This window comes from Haliotis cracherodii, unplaced genomic scaffold (assembly GCF_022045235.1).
Source record: "Haliotis cracherodii isolate W230 unplaced genomic scaffold, xgHalCrac1.p SCAF_1, whole genome shotgun sequence".
Classification (NCBI taxonomy): Eukaryota; Metazoa; Mollusca; class Gastropoda; order Lepetellida; family Haliotidae; genus Haliotis; species Haliotis cracherodii.
Window position 1 is genome coordinate 514,220 of NW_027266264.1, and position 13,326 is coordinate 527,545.

The 13,326-nt window shown below is 46.0% G+C and overlaps 1 protein-coding gene across 1 annotated transcript in view; it reads left to right on the plus strand.

The window, feature by feature from the left end:
- The first annotated feature begins 5,961 nt into the window (after positions 1 to 5,961).
- The window catches only part of LOC139471013 (adenosine deaminase-like), a 33,308-nt gene continuing 25,943 nt past the window's right edge, over positions 5,962 to 13,326 (plus strand). Inside the window, exons 1-2 of the mRNA XM_071253319.1 lie at positions 5,962 to 6,080; positions 7,670 to 10,100. Coding sequence (XP_071109420.1) covers positions 7,671 to 8,858 — 1,188 coding nt within the window. The 5' untranslated portion in view covers positions 5,962 to 6,080; position 7,670 and the 3' untranslated portion in view covers positions 8,859 to 10,100. Of the gene's footprint in view, positions 6,081 to 7,669 lie in introns of the transcript that reaches the window.

Below are 13,326 nucleotides of genomic sequence, written 5' to 3' on the forward strand. Positions count from 1 at the left end.
TCAAGTTTTGCAGCTTCAATCACTGGGGGCTCATTCTAGACTGTACAGTTAAATCACCCACCATACATCCCAGACTTAGCTCCAGTGACTATTTCTGGTTCCGGCAAATGAAATCTGCTCTACTTGGAAGACGCTTCCAGGATGACGAGGACATAAAGGCTGCCACAGAGGCGTGGTTATAGGGCCAATCTGCGGATTTCTATAAAAGTGGTATTAAAAGTTCGAAGGACAAATGGAATAAGTGTATTGAGGTGCATTGAGATTATGTTGGAAAATAAAAAAAACCAAAAGATATTCTGCGACTTGGTCTTGTATTGAAGTTGAAAAACTTATTGATCGTCCCTGTTATGTTGCTGATAGTTTATAGTTTGTACGTTTTCCAAGGATTTGTAGGGACATATAGAATCTCAACCGAGTGTTTTTTTATATCAAATATATCAACATGAGTTGATAAAAGTGGAAAAACTTCAAGGCTTGCTGAGGAAATTTCCACTTTTATCAATGAGACACAAGGGTGAGATTCTATGTATCATCCAACATCACTCTTCCAACTTCCACTTTCATCATGTAGGGCTTGTGTGTTCAGTGATAGTTGTATTACTATTGCTACGTCTTGTGGTAGACGTACAGCATCCTGCAGTCAAACAAAACGGCCATTGTCGCTTTTCTTTCGCCCTGTCCCTGCCATATCACGTCCCAGACCGTCGATTCACGGTATCGTGTCGTACACCCAGCTCGGCAGGCACACTAGTTCATGGCTGACATTGGCTGCAGTCTGCTGGCATTAGTGGCAGAATCAAGGATGTAACTGTACGACAGAAGACACCTCAGCTCGGCAACACAGTGCACCTGTCGAATGTTTGTCATGGGATTAAACTGTAGCTTATAGATATAACAACTGAAATCCTTCTTATTGCTGCATGGGTTTATGGATAATCACACACTGAACGGATAATGACTTATTTAACCAAAATCTACCCATTTAGTGGTGTAGACGCAAGCGTCCTCGTACCTGAACTATACTTCAGGGCGAAACTGTATACTTGATTTCACTCCACATGAGGGTACAGCAAACTTTATGTCTTAATTAAGCCATTGCTTTTTTAATTACCTAAGTGGTTCCTTAACGATTTGCCACATAGCCACCGAGGCTTCCACAAAAAATCCTACAACTGGTAGTCTAGATCACGTACTTTGTGTACCCCTCCGACAAGTGTAAATTGCCACAGCTCCTATGGCCGAAAGCTATGAACACACAATGCCATTTTGAAAGTGGTCACATTCTTATAACAAAGACTTACTGGAAGGGAAATCTTAAGAGTTACTTGACGGACTCCCGAGCTGCAGAAAAACTCGACCGCTGTCACCCCACTGCTTATCAGTTTCCATGCAGTAAATTCTGATGATACTCCAAGAGTCTCATAACAATCTCTGCAATTCACTTGACTCTGGGTGATAAGCACCCGATATATGACCTGTCTCGTTCCCATTTCGACATGACCTTGAAACAACCGTCACATGATATCGACCTTTGGCAAGATTGAACTACCCTGGGTCAATCCACCATAATGAAAGCTTAACCAAAGTCTTAAAATAACTGAATCAGTAGACTGCCTCAGAAGACTGCCTCAGAAGACTGCGTCGGTATTTTGCCTCGGTAGTTTGCCTCAGTAGACTGCCTCAGCAGAAGGCCTTAGTAGTTTCCCTCAGTAGACTACCTCAGTAGTTTAAGTCAGAAAAGTTCCTCAGTAGACTGCCGCAGTAGATTCCCTCAGTAGAATGCCATAGTAGTTAGCCTCAGTAGACTGCCTCAGTAGTTTGCCTCAATAGACTGCCTCAGTAGTTTACCTCAGTAGACTGCCTCAGCAGTTTGCCACAATAGACTGACTCAGTAGTTTGCCTCAGTAGACTGCCTTGGTATACTGCCTCAGCAGTTTGCCTCAATAGTTTGCCTCAATAGACTCCCTCAGTAGTTTGCCTCAATAGACTGCCTCAGTAGTTTGCCTCAGTAGACTGCCTTGGTATACTGCCTCAGCAGTTTGCCTCAATAGTTTGCCTCAATAGACTGCCTCAGTAGTTTGCCTCAATAGACTGCCTCAGTAGTTTGCCTCTGTAGACGGCCTTACCAGCCGGCCTCAGTAGTTTGCCTCAGTAGTTTGCCTCAGTAGTGTGCCTCAGTCAACTGCCTCAGCAGTTTGCCTCAGTTGTTTGCCTCAGCAGTTTGCCTCAGTAGACTACTTCAGTAGTTTCCCTCAGTAGAATGTCTCACTAGACTGCCCCAGTAGACTTCCTCAGTAATTTGCCTCAGTAGACAGCCTCAGCAGCCGGCCTCAGTAGTTTGCCTCACTAGTTTGCCTCAGTAGACTGCCTCGGTGGTTTGCCTCAGTCGACTGCCTCAGTAGTTTGCCTCAGTAGACTGGCTCAGTAGTTGGCATCAGTAGACTGTCTCAGTTGACGGCCCCAGTTGTTTTACCTCAGTCGTCTGCCTCAGTAGACTCTCTCAGTAGACTCCCTCAGTAGTTTGCCTCAGTTGTCTGCCTCAGCAGTTTGCCTCAGTTGTCTGCCTCAGCAGTTTACCTCGGTAGACTGCCTCAGTAGACTACCTCAGTAGTTTCCCTCAGAAGAATGTCCCAGTAGACTGCCCCAGTAGACTGCTTCAGTAGACTACCTCAGTATACTACCTCGGTAGTTTTCCTCAGTAGTGTGCCTCAGTTGTCTGCCTCAGCAGTTTGCCTCAGTAGACTGCCTCAGTAGACGGCCTCGGTAGTTTGCCTCTGTAGTTTGTCTCAGTAGACGGCCTCAGTAGTTTGCTTCAGTCGACTGCCTCACTAAACTGCCTCAGTAGTTTGCCTTACTAGTTTACCTCTGTAGACTGCCTAAGTCGACTGCTTCAGTAGTTTGCCTCAGTAGTTTGTCTCAGTAGACGGCCTCAGTAGTTTGCTTCAGTCGACTGCCTCACTAAACTGCCTCAGTAGTTTGCCTTACTAGTTTACCTCTGTAGACTGCCTAAGTCGACTGCTTCAGTAGTTCGCCTCAGTAGTTTGTCTCAGTAGACGGCCTCAGTAGTTTGCTTCAGTCGACTGCCTCACTAAACTGCCTCAGTAGTTTGCCTTACTAGTTTACCTCTGTAGACTGCCTAAGTCGACTGCTTCAGTAGTTTGTCTCAGTAGACGGCCTCAGTAGTTTGCTTCAGTCGACTGCCTCACTAAACTGCCTCAGTAGTTTGCCTTACTAGTTTACCTCTGTAGACTGCCTAAGTCGACTGCTTCAGTAGTTTGCCTCAGTAGTTTGTCTCAGTAGACGGCCTCAGTAGTTTGCTTCAGTCGACTGCCTCACTAAACTGCCTCAGTAGTTTGCCTTACTAGTTTACCTCTGTAGACTGCCTAAATCGACTGCTTCAGTAGTTTGCCTCAGTAGTTTGCCTCAGTAGTTTCCTTCAGCAGTTTGCCTCAGGAGACTGTCTCGGTAGTTTGCGTCAGTAGACTGCCTCAGTAGTTTGACTCAGTAGTTTGCCTCAGCAGTTTCCCTCAGTAGACTGCCTCAGTAGACGGCCTCAGTAGTTTGCCTGGGAGTCTGGTTGCCGCCCACATGCCAACAAATAACACAACCAACCCGAGTGTCGGCTTCAAAGGGCAAATCATTCTGATCAGGTTTTATCACCTGTGTGTGTCTTGTTCATGTGTGTGTCTGGTCATGGGATGTGTGTGCGTGTGTGTGTGTGTGTGTGGGGGGGGGGGGGGGGGGGGGGGTGTGGCGGCGGGGGGGGTCATGTGTGCGTCTGGGTCATGTGTGTGTATGTGGTATTAGTGTTTTTGAGTCGTGTGTTTGCGTGGGTCATCTGGATGTGTGCATTACATGAGTCTATGTTATCTGTTCTCACGCATTCTGACGGTGACTTGTTGACGAAGAAGTGTATATTTCCGCTATCTCCAACACAGTCGGGTCATTCTCCAACGTGTCTATATCCAGACAGCCGGCGTCATGGTCATCCGTCCCCGTGTGGACGTCAATGGTGGCTACTGTTCGTCGACTGCTCCCATGCGACGGATCCAGGGGGATGTGTTGGGGATGATTGCGGGCCAAATACATGCCTACACACATTCACGCCAACACATATTCAACTGGTCTGTTGAGATGCTTGGTGTGTGTTTTCTTGTTTAATGTTCATTAACGCTCATGCGTGTGCTTGTGTTTTTGCTTGGCCGTGTGCATGTGTGTGCATGTGTGTGTGTGCGCGCGCGCGCGTGCGCGTGTGTGTGTGCGCGTGTGTAAGTGTGTGTGTTTATGTGTGTGAGCCTGGGCGTGTGTATATGTGTGTGCGTATGTATGCATGTGTGTGTGTATGTGTGTGTATGTAAGTGGTTGTGTGTTTATGTGTGTGTGAGCCTGGGCGTGTGTGTATGTGCGCGTGTGTGTATGTGTATGTGTGTGTCTGTGTGTTTGTGTGTGTGTGTGTGTGTGTGTGTGTGTGTGTGTGTGTGTGTGTGTGTGTGTGTGTGTGTGTGTGTGTGTGTGTGTGTGTGTGTTTGCGCGCGTGCCCGTGTGTATGTGTGCGCGTGTGTATGTGTATGTGTGTGTATGTGTGTTTATGTGTTTAGGTGTGTGTGTGCGCGCGTGCGCGTGTGTATGTGTGCGCGTGTGTAAGTGTGTGTGTTTATGTGTGTATGTGTGTGAGTCTGGGCGTGTGTGTATGTGTGCGCGTGTGTATGTATGTGTGTTTATGTGTGTATGTGTGTGAGCCGGGGGGTGTTTATATGTGTGTGCTTAAGTATGCATGTGTGTATGTGTGTGCGTATTTATGTATGTGTGTGGATTTGATTGGACGTGGACGTGTGTGTGCGCCTGCGTTAGCGTAGGCGTGTGTATGTTGCAAACGTCGTGTATGGGCCACAAAGACGCATCGATGCTTTAAAATATGTGATAATTACCATTTTTGTGTTAATTTGGACAAGACCAAGGTCAGTGATTTTAAGAATGGATGAATTTTATCGAAGCATGAGAAATGGAAGTATGCTGGACAGCTGATTGAGTGTGTACCTTCATATAAATACTGAGGATTAACGAAATCTCTATCATGGTCCAAACATGTAAACGATGTCTCCTTACAAGCAAAGAAGATTATATATGGTGTTTTTAAATGTTTGTCAATGCTTAAACTGTTACCATTTCATATATTTTTACTTTATGGGGCAGAAATATGGGGTGTAGTTCCTGAATTATGTGACACAAGTTTAATGTATAAATGTCGTCCACCAACGAATACACCATCAAACACCTATCGGTGTACATAGTATTACGTAAAAGTAATTTGTTTTAGAAACAAGCTGGCACTCTGAGGCTCCAACTACCTGTATTACCATTGCATCCTGGGCCTGTGGCCTACAGTACTGAATGTGTGTGTGTGTGTGTGTGTGTGTGCGCGTGCGTGCGTGCGTGCGTGCGTGCGTGCGTGCGTGTGTGTGTGCGTGCGTGCGTTATAGAAACAAACTGGCACCCTGAGGCTCCGACTACCTGTACATCTTCATTGCATTTTGGGTCAAAAGAAGCGGACAACAAAGAGATGCAAATAAAAGCTCTAAGTATCATGTCATGTAAATGCTGTTTCATCCTGACATCGTTACCGAAACGTACACACACCAGCGTCACACCAGCGTCATGGGAAACCATCGGAGCTATAATCGTCTACAATCGGAAAAGGGCTTATCAACGCTAGTGCCCAATAAAGGGCTTGTCCGCGTTTATTTGAAGAGACTAAGTTCTAAACGTGATTTAGATGACCTCTCACTGTATAAATTCCTTCAATGGATTATAACAAACCGCGGTTGACACATCTCACCTCCCAGCTTCCTGCTTCGCTTCCTCACAGCCCGACCCCGTATGATGGCCAAACACTGACTGGCCGTGATGCAATAGCCTGGCCGTGCTGGCTTGGTTGAGGGCTACACTATTGAACTACACTGGCTGACGACAGCAACAAATGGGGCAGAGTAAATTTCAAATATTGTAAAAGTTAATAAGTGTAGAACCGAATTCCTACCTTGGATTCTGCTGACTCGACCTCGGAATATCTATCACTGAAGGTAAGCTGTGAAGTACTGGCTCTGTTTCGCTGCATATTTTCTATAATACTATATATTGTAATATCCTCGGGGCCACTTCCTTCAACGAGTTGGGTTGAGTACACAAGTATCACGCCACTGCTAATGGGTAAGATGTATCTACTTATAAGTCTTCAACAGCTCAGAGGTTATTGATGATTCGCGATGCAACAAGCGTTGACTATTTACATTTTAAGCTATTTGTTGTTTAGCTATTGTCAATGTTAAACATACGATCATGTTTTGCGAAGTGACTTTTTAGACGATCTTGCGTTTGTATGCGACAGTATGACCTATAACTCAAAGACACGACCTTGTGTTTGAACGTGAAAGTACGACTATACCTTAGATACATGACCTTCTGTTTGTATGCGACAGAATGACCTATAACTTAAATATATGACCTTCTGTTTGTATGCGACAGAATGACCTATAACTTAAATATATGACCTTCTGTTTGTATGCGACAGAATGACCTATAACTTAAATATATGACCTTCTGTTTGTATGCGACAGAATGACCTATAACTTAAATATATGACTATCTGTTTGTATGCGACAGAATGACCTATAACTTAAATATATGACTATCTGTTTGTATGCGACAGAATGACCTATAACTTAAATATATGACTATCTGTTTGTATGCGACAGAATGACCTATAACTTAAATATATGACCTTCTGTTTGTATGCGACAGAATGACCTATAACTTAAAGACACGACTTTGTTTTTTAACGTAATGTCTTCCTAGTTATAACAGAGATATTATTTTTATTAAGTCTTAAAATTCCTATATAGCACGAAACTACACCGTTAAAGGAACGCATTCCTTTTACTTAGGTTGGAGTAACGCTGCTTTCAACAACTTCAGGACGTCAATCACCTCAATCATAGGGACCAGTAAGTTCTGATCACGTCAATCATAGCGACCAGTCAGTGGTGATCATGTCAATCATAGGGACCAGTCAGTGGTGACCACGTCAATCATAAGGACCAGTCAGTGATGACGATGTCAATCATACGGGCAGCCAGTGGTGATAACGTCAATTATAAGGACCAGTCAGTGTTGACCATGTCAATCATAGGGTCCAGTCAGTTATGGTCATGTCAATCATAGGGACCAGTCAGTGTTGATCACGTCAATCATAGAGACCAGTTAGCGGTGACATATCAATCATAGCGACCAGTCACTGGTGATTATATCAATCATAGGGACCAGTCAGCGATGACCACGTCAATCATAGGGCCAGTCAATGGTGATAACGTCAATCATAAGGGCCAGTCAGTGATGATCACGTCAATCATAGAGACCAGTTAGCGGTGATCATATCAATCATAGCGACCAGTCACTGATGATCATGTCAATCATTGGTACCAATCAGTAGTGAGCATGTCAATCACAAGGATGACAGAGCATATTTCTTGTAGATTTGTGGCGCTAGGCTGAAGTTGGTACGGGTTGTGCAGTATCCAATTTTACGTGGGTCATTATGAGGTCATTGTGGGGTCATTAACGTAGTGTCACTGTTTGGTTACATTTCAAAGACAACTCCGCTTTTGCTTCACAGGATGGAATCATGTACACAGGAAGTTCTGCTCAGCATGAAAAACATGTCCCTCGATCTGGTGAAAACGAGGCTAGAGGAAATAGAGAACGCCGAGCTACCCTACAAGGTCCCCACCTTCATCTTCCTGGCGTCTCTTCTCATCTGCGGCATCCCCGGTAACATCGTCGTCTGCTTTGTCTACAACTTCAACTTCCCGTCCGGACCATCCAAGAGTTTTATTCTGGGACTTGCGTTGTTTGACCTGCAGGTGTGTTTCATCGGTGTGCCCTTTGAAATTGTTGATCTCAAAACAGACTATTTTCTCAATATCCCTTGGTTATGTAAAGTAGTGAGATTCAGTAATACCCTGGCCTCCGCGGGGTCGGTGTTGACACTGCTGGTGATCGCCGTCTATCGCTTTAAGAAAATATGCCTTCCTTTCAAGAAGCAAATAACTATGAAAGAAGTTCGACATGCTTTCGCTGGAGTAGGAATATCTGCATTATTCATTTCCTGGCCAGCTTTGGTTTTCTACGGCAACCAAACAAAAGTAATTGGAGGTTACGAGACGACAGATTGCTCATTTGACAATGTGTTCATGGGGACGTTCTATCCTCAGTTGTACCAGGTGTTTCTGGGGGTCTTGTGTTTCATCATGATCGGCATCCTCGTCGTCCTCTACACCCTCATCGTTATCCAGATCATCAGACAAAAACGTCGAGGACGGGCGCTTGGATCTCACTCCGGCACCCTCGGTTCTCGTCTCGACCTCACAGAAGACAATAAGCACAAACCAGCCACCGGTTTGAAAAAAGGTTCCACGGCAATCAGCGCGAGCACGCTCAGTCTGGGCGGAGAGGTGACGTTCACGACGTTGGAGCGGAAGCAGGCGAAGCACGTGAAGAGGTCGCAGACAACCATCATGATGTTGCTGGTGACCTTAGCCTTCATCGTGTCCTACATCCCCCACGTTGTGCTGCAGATGACGCGCAGACTTGACGGGGGATTTGAGGCCAGGGTCCACTGTAACAAGTCAGCGTCAGCCGCTTATAAACTCTTCCTCCGGTCCTTCTTCCTTAACAGTGCCATCAACCCCATCATTTACGGCTTCTACAACACCAGATTCAGGAGGGAGTGCAAGAGGCTGCTTGTGGGTTTGTTTCACATCAGGAACCACAAGGTGCAAGTTAACACAGGATCAAGTGACTAAACACAAACGTGTTGTTATGTAGGAGAGTATGGTCTGTTTGTGTGTTGTCAACGCCGCACTCAGCAATACTCCAGCTGTATGACGGCGGTCTGTAAATAAGGGAGTCTGGACCAGACAATCAAGTGATTGCATCATGAGCATCGATCCACGCAAGTGGGATTCAATGACATACTTTAACCAAGTCATCGAGCCTGACCACCCGATCGTCGCATCTTACGACAAGCTTTGCCACCTTTTAGGGCAAGCATGGGTTGCTGAAGACCTTGTCTACCCCGGATCTTCACGGTTAATGTGGGGGAATGCGTTCACTGGGCCTAGATTAAAAGTTATCAGAAAGCAACTATCGTAGCAAATGGATCTAGCCTATTTATCATAACAGAATGGAGATAGGATGCATTGTTTAATGTTAATTTTAGTGCGAGCTCACTGTAAACAGATCAGGTTCAGCTTTCCGTTAAACGGACAAATAAGTGGAAAGCAGTTTTTCCTCCTTGAGTCGGATACAGCTCTTTGCAGTGTCGATGTTAGGAAAAACAGAGAGTGCATTCAGTCCAGATAAATGACCAACGCACAGTGTCAAGGTGAGGGAACGTGCACTCAGGCCAAGTGAGCGAGCTCTGTACTGTGTTACTTTTAGGGAACGGAAACATGCGTTCATTCCTAAGGGTTCGAGCTCAGTACAATGTCGGGTTTAGGGAAAGGTAACATGCGTTCATTCCTAAGGGTTCGAGCTCAGTACAATGTCGGGTTTAGGGAAAGGTAACATGCGTTCATTCCTAAGGGCTCGAGCTCAGTACAATGTCGGGTTTAGGGAAAGGTAACATGCGTTCATTCCTAAGGGCTCGAGCTCAGTACAATGTCGGGTTTAGGGAAAGGTAACATGCGTTCATTCCTGGGGCTCGAGCTCAGTACAATGTCGGGTTTAGGGAAAGGTAACATGCGTTCATTCCTGGGGCTCGAGCTCAGTACAATGTCGGGTTTAGGGAAAGGTAACATGCGTTCTGTCCAGGTGCGCAAGCTCCATGCAGTGTAAGGAAGCATGCAGTCAGCTGATGTGTGTATTGTATTTGTAATCTGCTGATGGACAGACGAATGTTTGGCACGTGAGGTACTCACGTTTGGAAAAAGGAATATTGTGAGTGAGTGAATATTACTTCATGCTGCAGTAAGCTGTTTCAGAAGAGCATTTATCACAAAATATGTAAAATGTTAATAACATGTGTAAATAAAAATGTTCATAAATATTGATAATAACGAATAAATCAGATCGGTTTAAATCGTTCAATTCCCGACAGTCCTTTCTTCAGACATGATGGTGGTGAACGTAAACCCGCAATGGAAGTTTCAGAAACACCCATAACGCCAATACCCTTAACACCAACATCCTTAACACCAACACCCGCAGCACCAACATCCATAGCACCACCACGCTTAACACCAACATCTTTCACACTTACTCCCATAACACCAACACCCATAAAGCCAACACCCTGAACACCAGGGGTGTGTGTGTGTGTGTGTGTGTGTGTGTGTGTGTGTGCTCAGGAAATAGCATATTCATAAAAGAATTAAGGACATCCATTGTTTATGTTTTAAAAATACTACCTGATTATCTTGATCGTATTACGAAAGGCGTTTATACAGAATAAGGTGTTAAATACATAACGCCCTCTTAAACTTGTAGCATTGTAGGCCATCACGTGTCTGCACGCACAATGCGGATGGTATGTGGACTGGGGTTGTTATTGTCCGAGATCCCCTCTTACTCACATACCGTCACGATACGGCTGTATCGGTCACTTCCGTCACCTCAGTCAGCCGAGTGCAGTCAAACCAACACACGAGATAGCGGTACACAGCGTGACGCGGATCTCATTAACATGCCCCGCACCTACGTCACTCACTCACTCTGTGTTGCAGTGTGGTGGCGTATTCGAGCACCCACATGGATGCAATGTGTCAGTCCCACTCTTGACACACTCGACATGAAATTGACGGGTGAAATAGTCCTCATGGGTTTGTTTGAGGGACTGATCATCGGGTGAGATAGTCGTCTTGGGTTTGTTTGAGGGTCTGATCGACGGGTGAGATTATCGTCATGGGTGTGTTTGAGGGATTGATCGACGGGTGAGATTATCGTCATGGGTTTGTTTGAGGGACTGATCGACGGGTGAGATTATCGTCATGGGTTTGTTTGAGGGATTGATCGACGGGTGAAATAGTCGTCTTGGGTGTGTTTAAGGGACTGATTGACGGGTGAGATAGTCGTCAGGGGTTTGTTTGAGGGACTGATCGACGGGTGAGATTATCGTCATGGGTTTGTTTGAGGGATTGATCGACGGGTGAAATAGTCGTCTTGGGTGTGTTTAAGGGACTGATTGACGGGTGAGATAGTCGTCAGGGGTTTGTTTGAGGGACTGATTGACGGGTGACATTATCGTAATGGATGTGTACCCCTTACTCACCTCCTATACATGGATGACCTTGAACTTATTGCCAATAGAGGATCCACACTCAAAAAACAGATTATCCTTGTCGAGTCCTTTTTCAAATGATATCGGCATGTCCTTTGGACTCGACAAATGCAACATTCTTCATCTGAAACGTGGCAAGGTAGAAGAGGGAGGATAAGTCAGTTTACTTGGAGCAGGAGTTATTGACCATATCATGGAAGGTCAGGTCTATACGTACTTAGGGATGCAGATTAGGGACAAACTCCAGAATGCCCATATCAAGCAAACTCTTCAGGCAGAGTACAAAAGTGGACTTAAGAAAATTTAGATTTCAGAGCTGAACGCTCGCAATAAAATAAGAGCCACAAATACTTATGCTGTGCCCGTCCTTTTATATTCTTTTGGTGGTGTTGATTGCACGAAACAAGAGATTCAGAGTATTGACACCCTCACACGAAGAATCATGTCAGACAATAGATCCCACCATCCTCGCTCTTCCCTCAATCGCTTTTATTTACCAATTATTGTGGGAGGACGTGGTTTGGTTAACGTTGGGGCTCTTCATGATGGGGCTCTGTCCCCTTTGTTACTAATGTGATTGACAAGATTGAGGGAAAAAATGGCAAATATGGGACCTCGCTTTCGAAATGTCACGCCTGCATCCCAAGTACCAAATTGTCCGACTCCCCATTGTTCTCGGTGCCTTAGGTTTGGAACCTCCCAATCTGTTGACTGACATTGGGAGAGTACCCGGGTTTGCTGCCAGGAACACGGCGGGGGACACCAGAAATGAGCTTCATACATGGTATCCATATTGGAAATCGAACCCGCATCTTCAGCGTGACGAGCGAACGCTTTGACCACTAGACTACCCGACGGCCCCAAAAGATATGGACGCGTAATGATGTGTGCCGCGGTCTTCCACTGATGTAAACGCGTAATGATGGGTGCCGTAGTCTTCCACTGATGTGAACGCGTAATGATGTGTGCCGTAGTCTCCCACTGATGTGAACGCGTAATGATGTGTGCCGTAGTCTTTCACTGATGTGAACGCGTAATGATGTGTGCCGTAGTCTCCCACTGATGTGAACGCGTAATGATGTGTGCCGCGGTCTTCCACTGATGTGAACGCGTAATGATGTGTGCCGTAGTCTCCCACTGATGTGAACGCGTAATGATGTGTGCCGCGGTCTTCCACTGATGTGAACGCGTAATGATGGGTGCCGTAGTCTTCCACTGATGTGAACGCGTAATGATGTGTGCCGTAGTCTCCCACTGATGTGAACGCGTAATGATGTGTGCCGTAGTCTCCCACTGATGTGAACGCGTAATGATGGGTGCCGCTGTCTTCCACTGATGTGAACGCGTAATGATGGGTGCCGTAGTCTTCCACTGATGTGAACGCGTAATGATGTGTGCCGCGGTCTTCCACTGATGTGAACGCGTAATGATGGGTGCCGTAGTCTTCCACTGATGTGAACGCGTAATGATGTGTGCCGTAGTCTCCCACTGATGTGAACGCGTAATGATGTGTGCCGTAGTCTCCCACTGATGTGAACGCGTAATGATGGGTGCCGCGGTCTTCCACTGATGTGAACGCGTAATGATGGGTGCCGTAGTCTTCCACTGATGTGAACGCGTAATGATGTGTGCCGTAGTCTCCCACTGATGTGAACGCGTAATGATGTGTGCCGCGGTCTCCCACTGATGTGAACGCGTAATGATGTGTGCCGTAGTCTCCCACTGATGTGAACGCGTAATGATGTGTGCCGCGGTCTTCCACTGATGTGAACGCGTAATGATGTGTGCCGTAGTCTCCCACTGATGTGAACGCGTAATGATGTGTGCCGTAGTCTCCCACTGATGTGAACGCGTAATGATGTGTGCCGCGGTCTTCCACTGATGTGAACGCGTAATGATGTGTGCCGTAGTCTCCCACTGATGTGAACGCGTAATGATGTGTGCCGTAGTCTCCCACTGATGTGAACGCGTAATGATGTGTGCCGTAGTCTTCC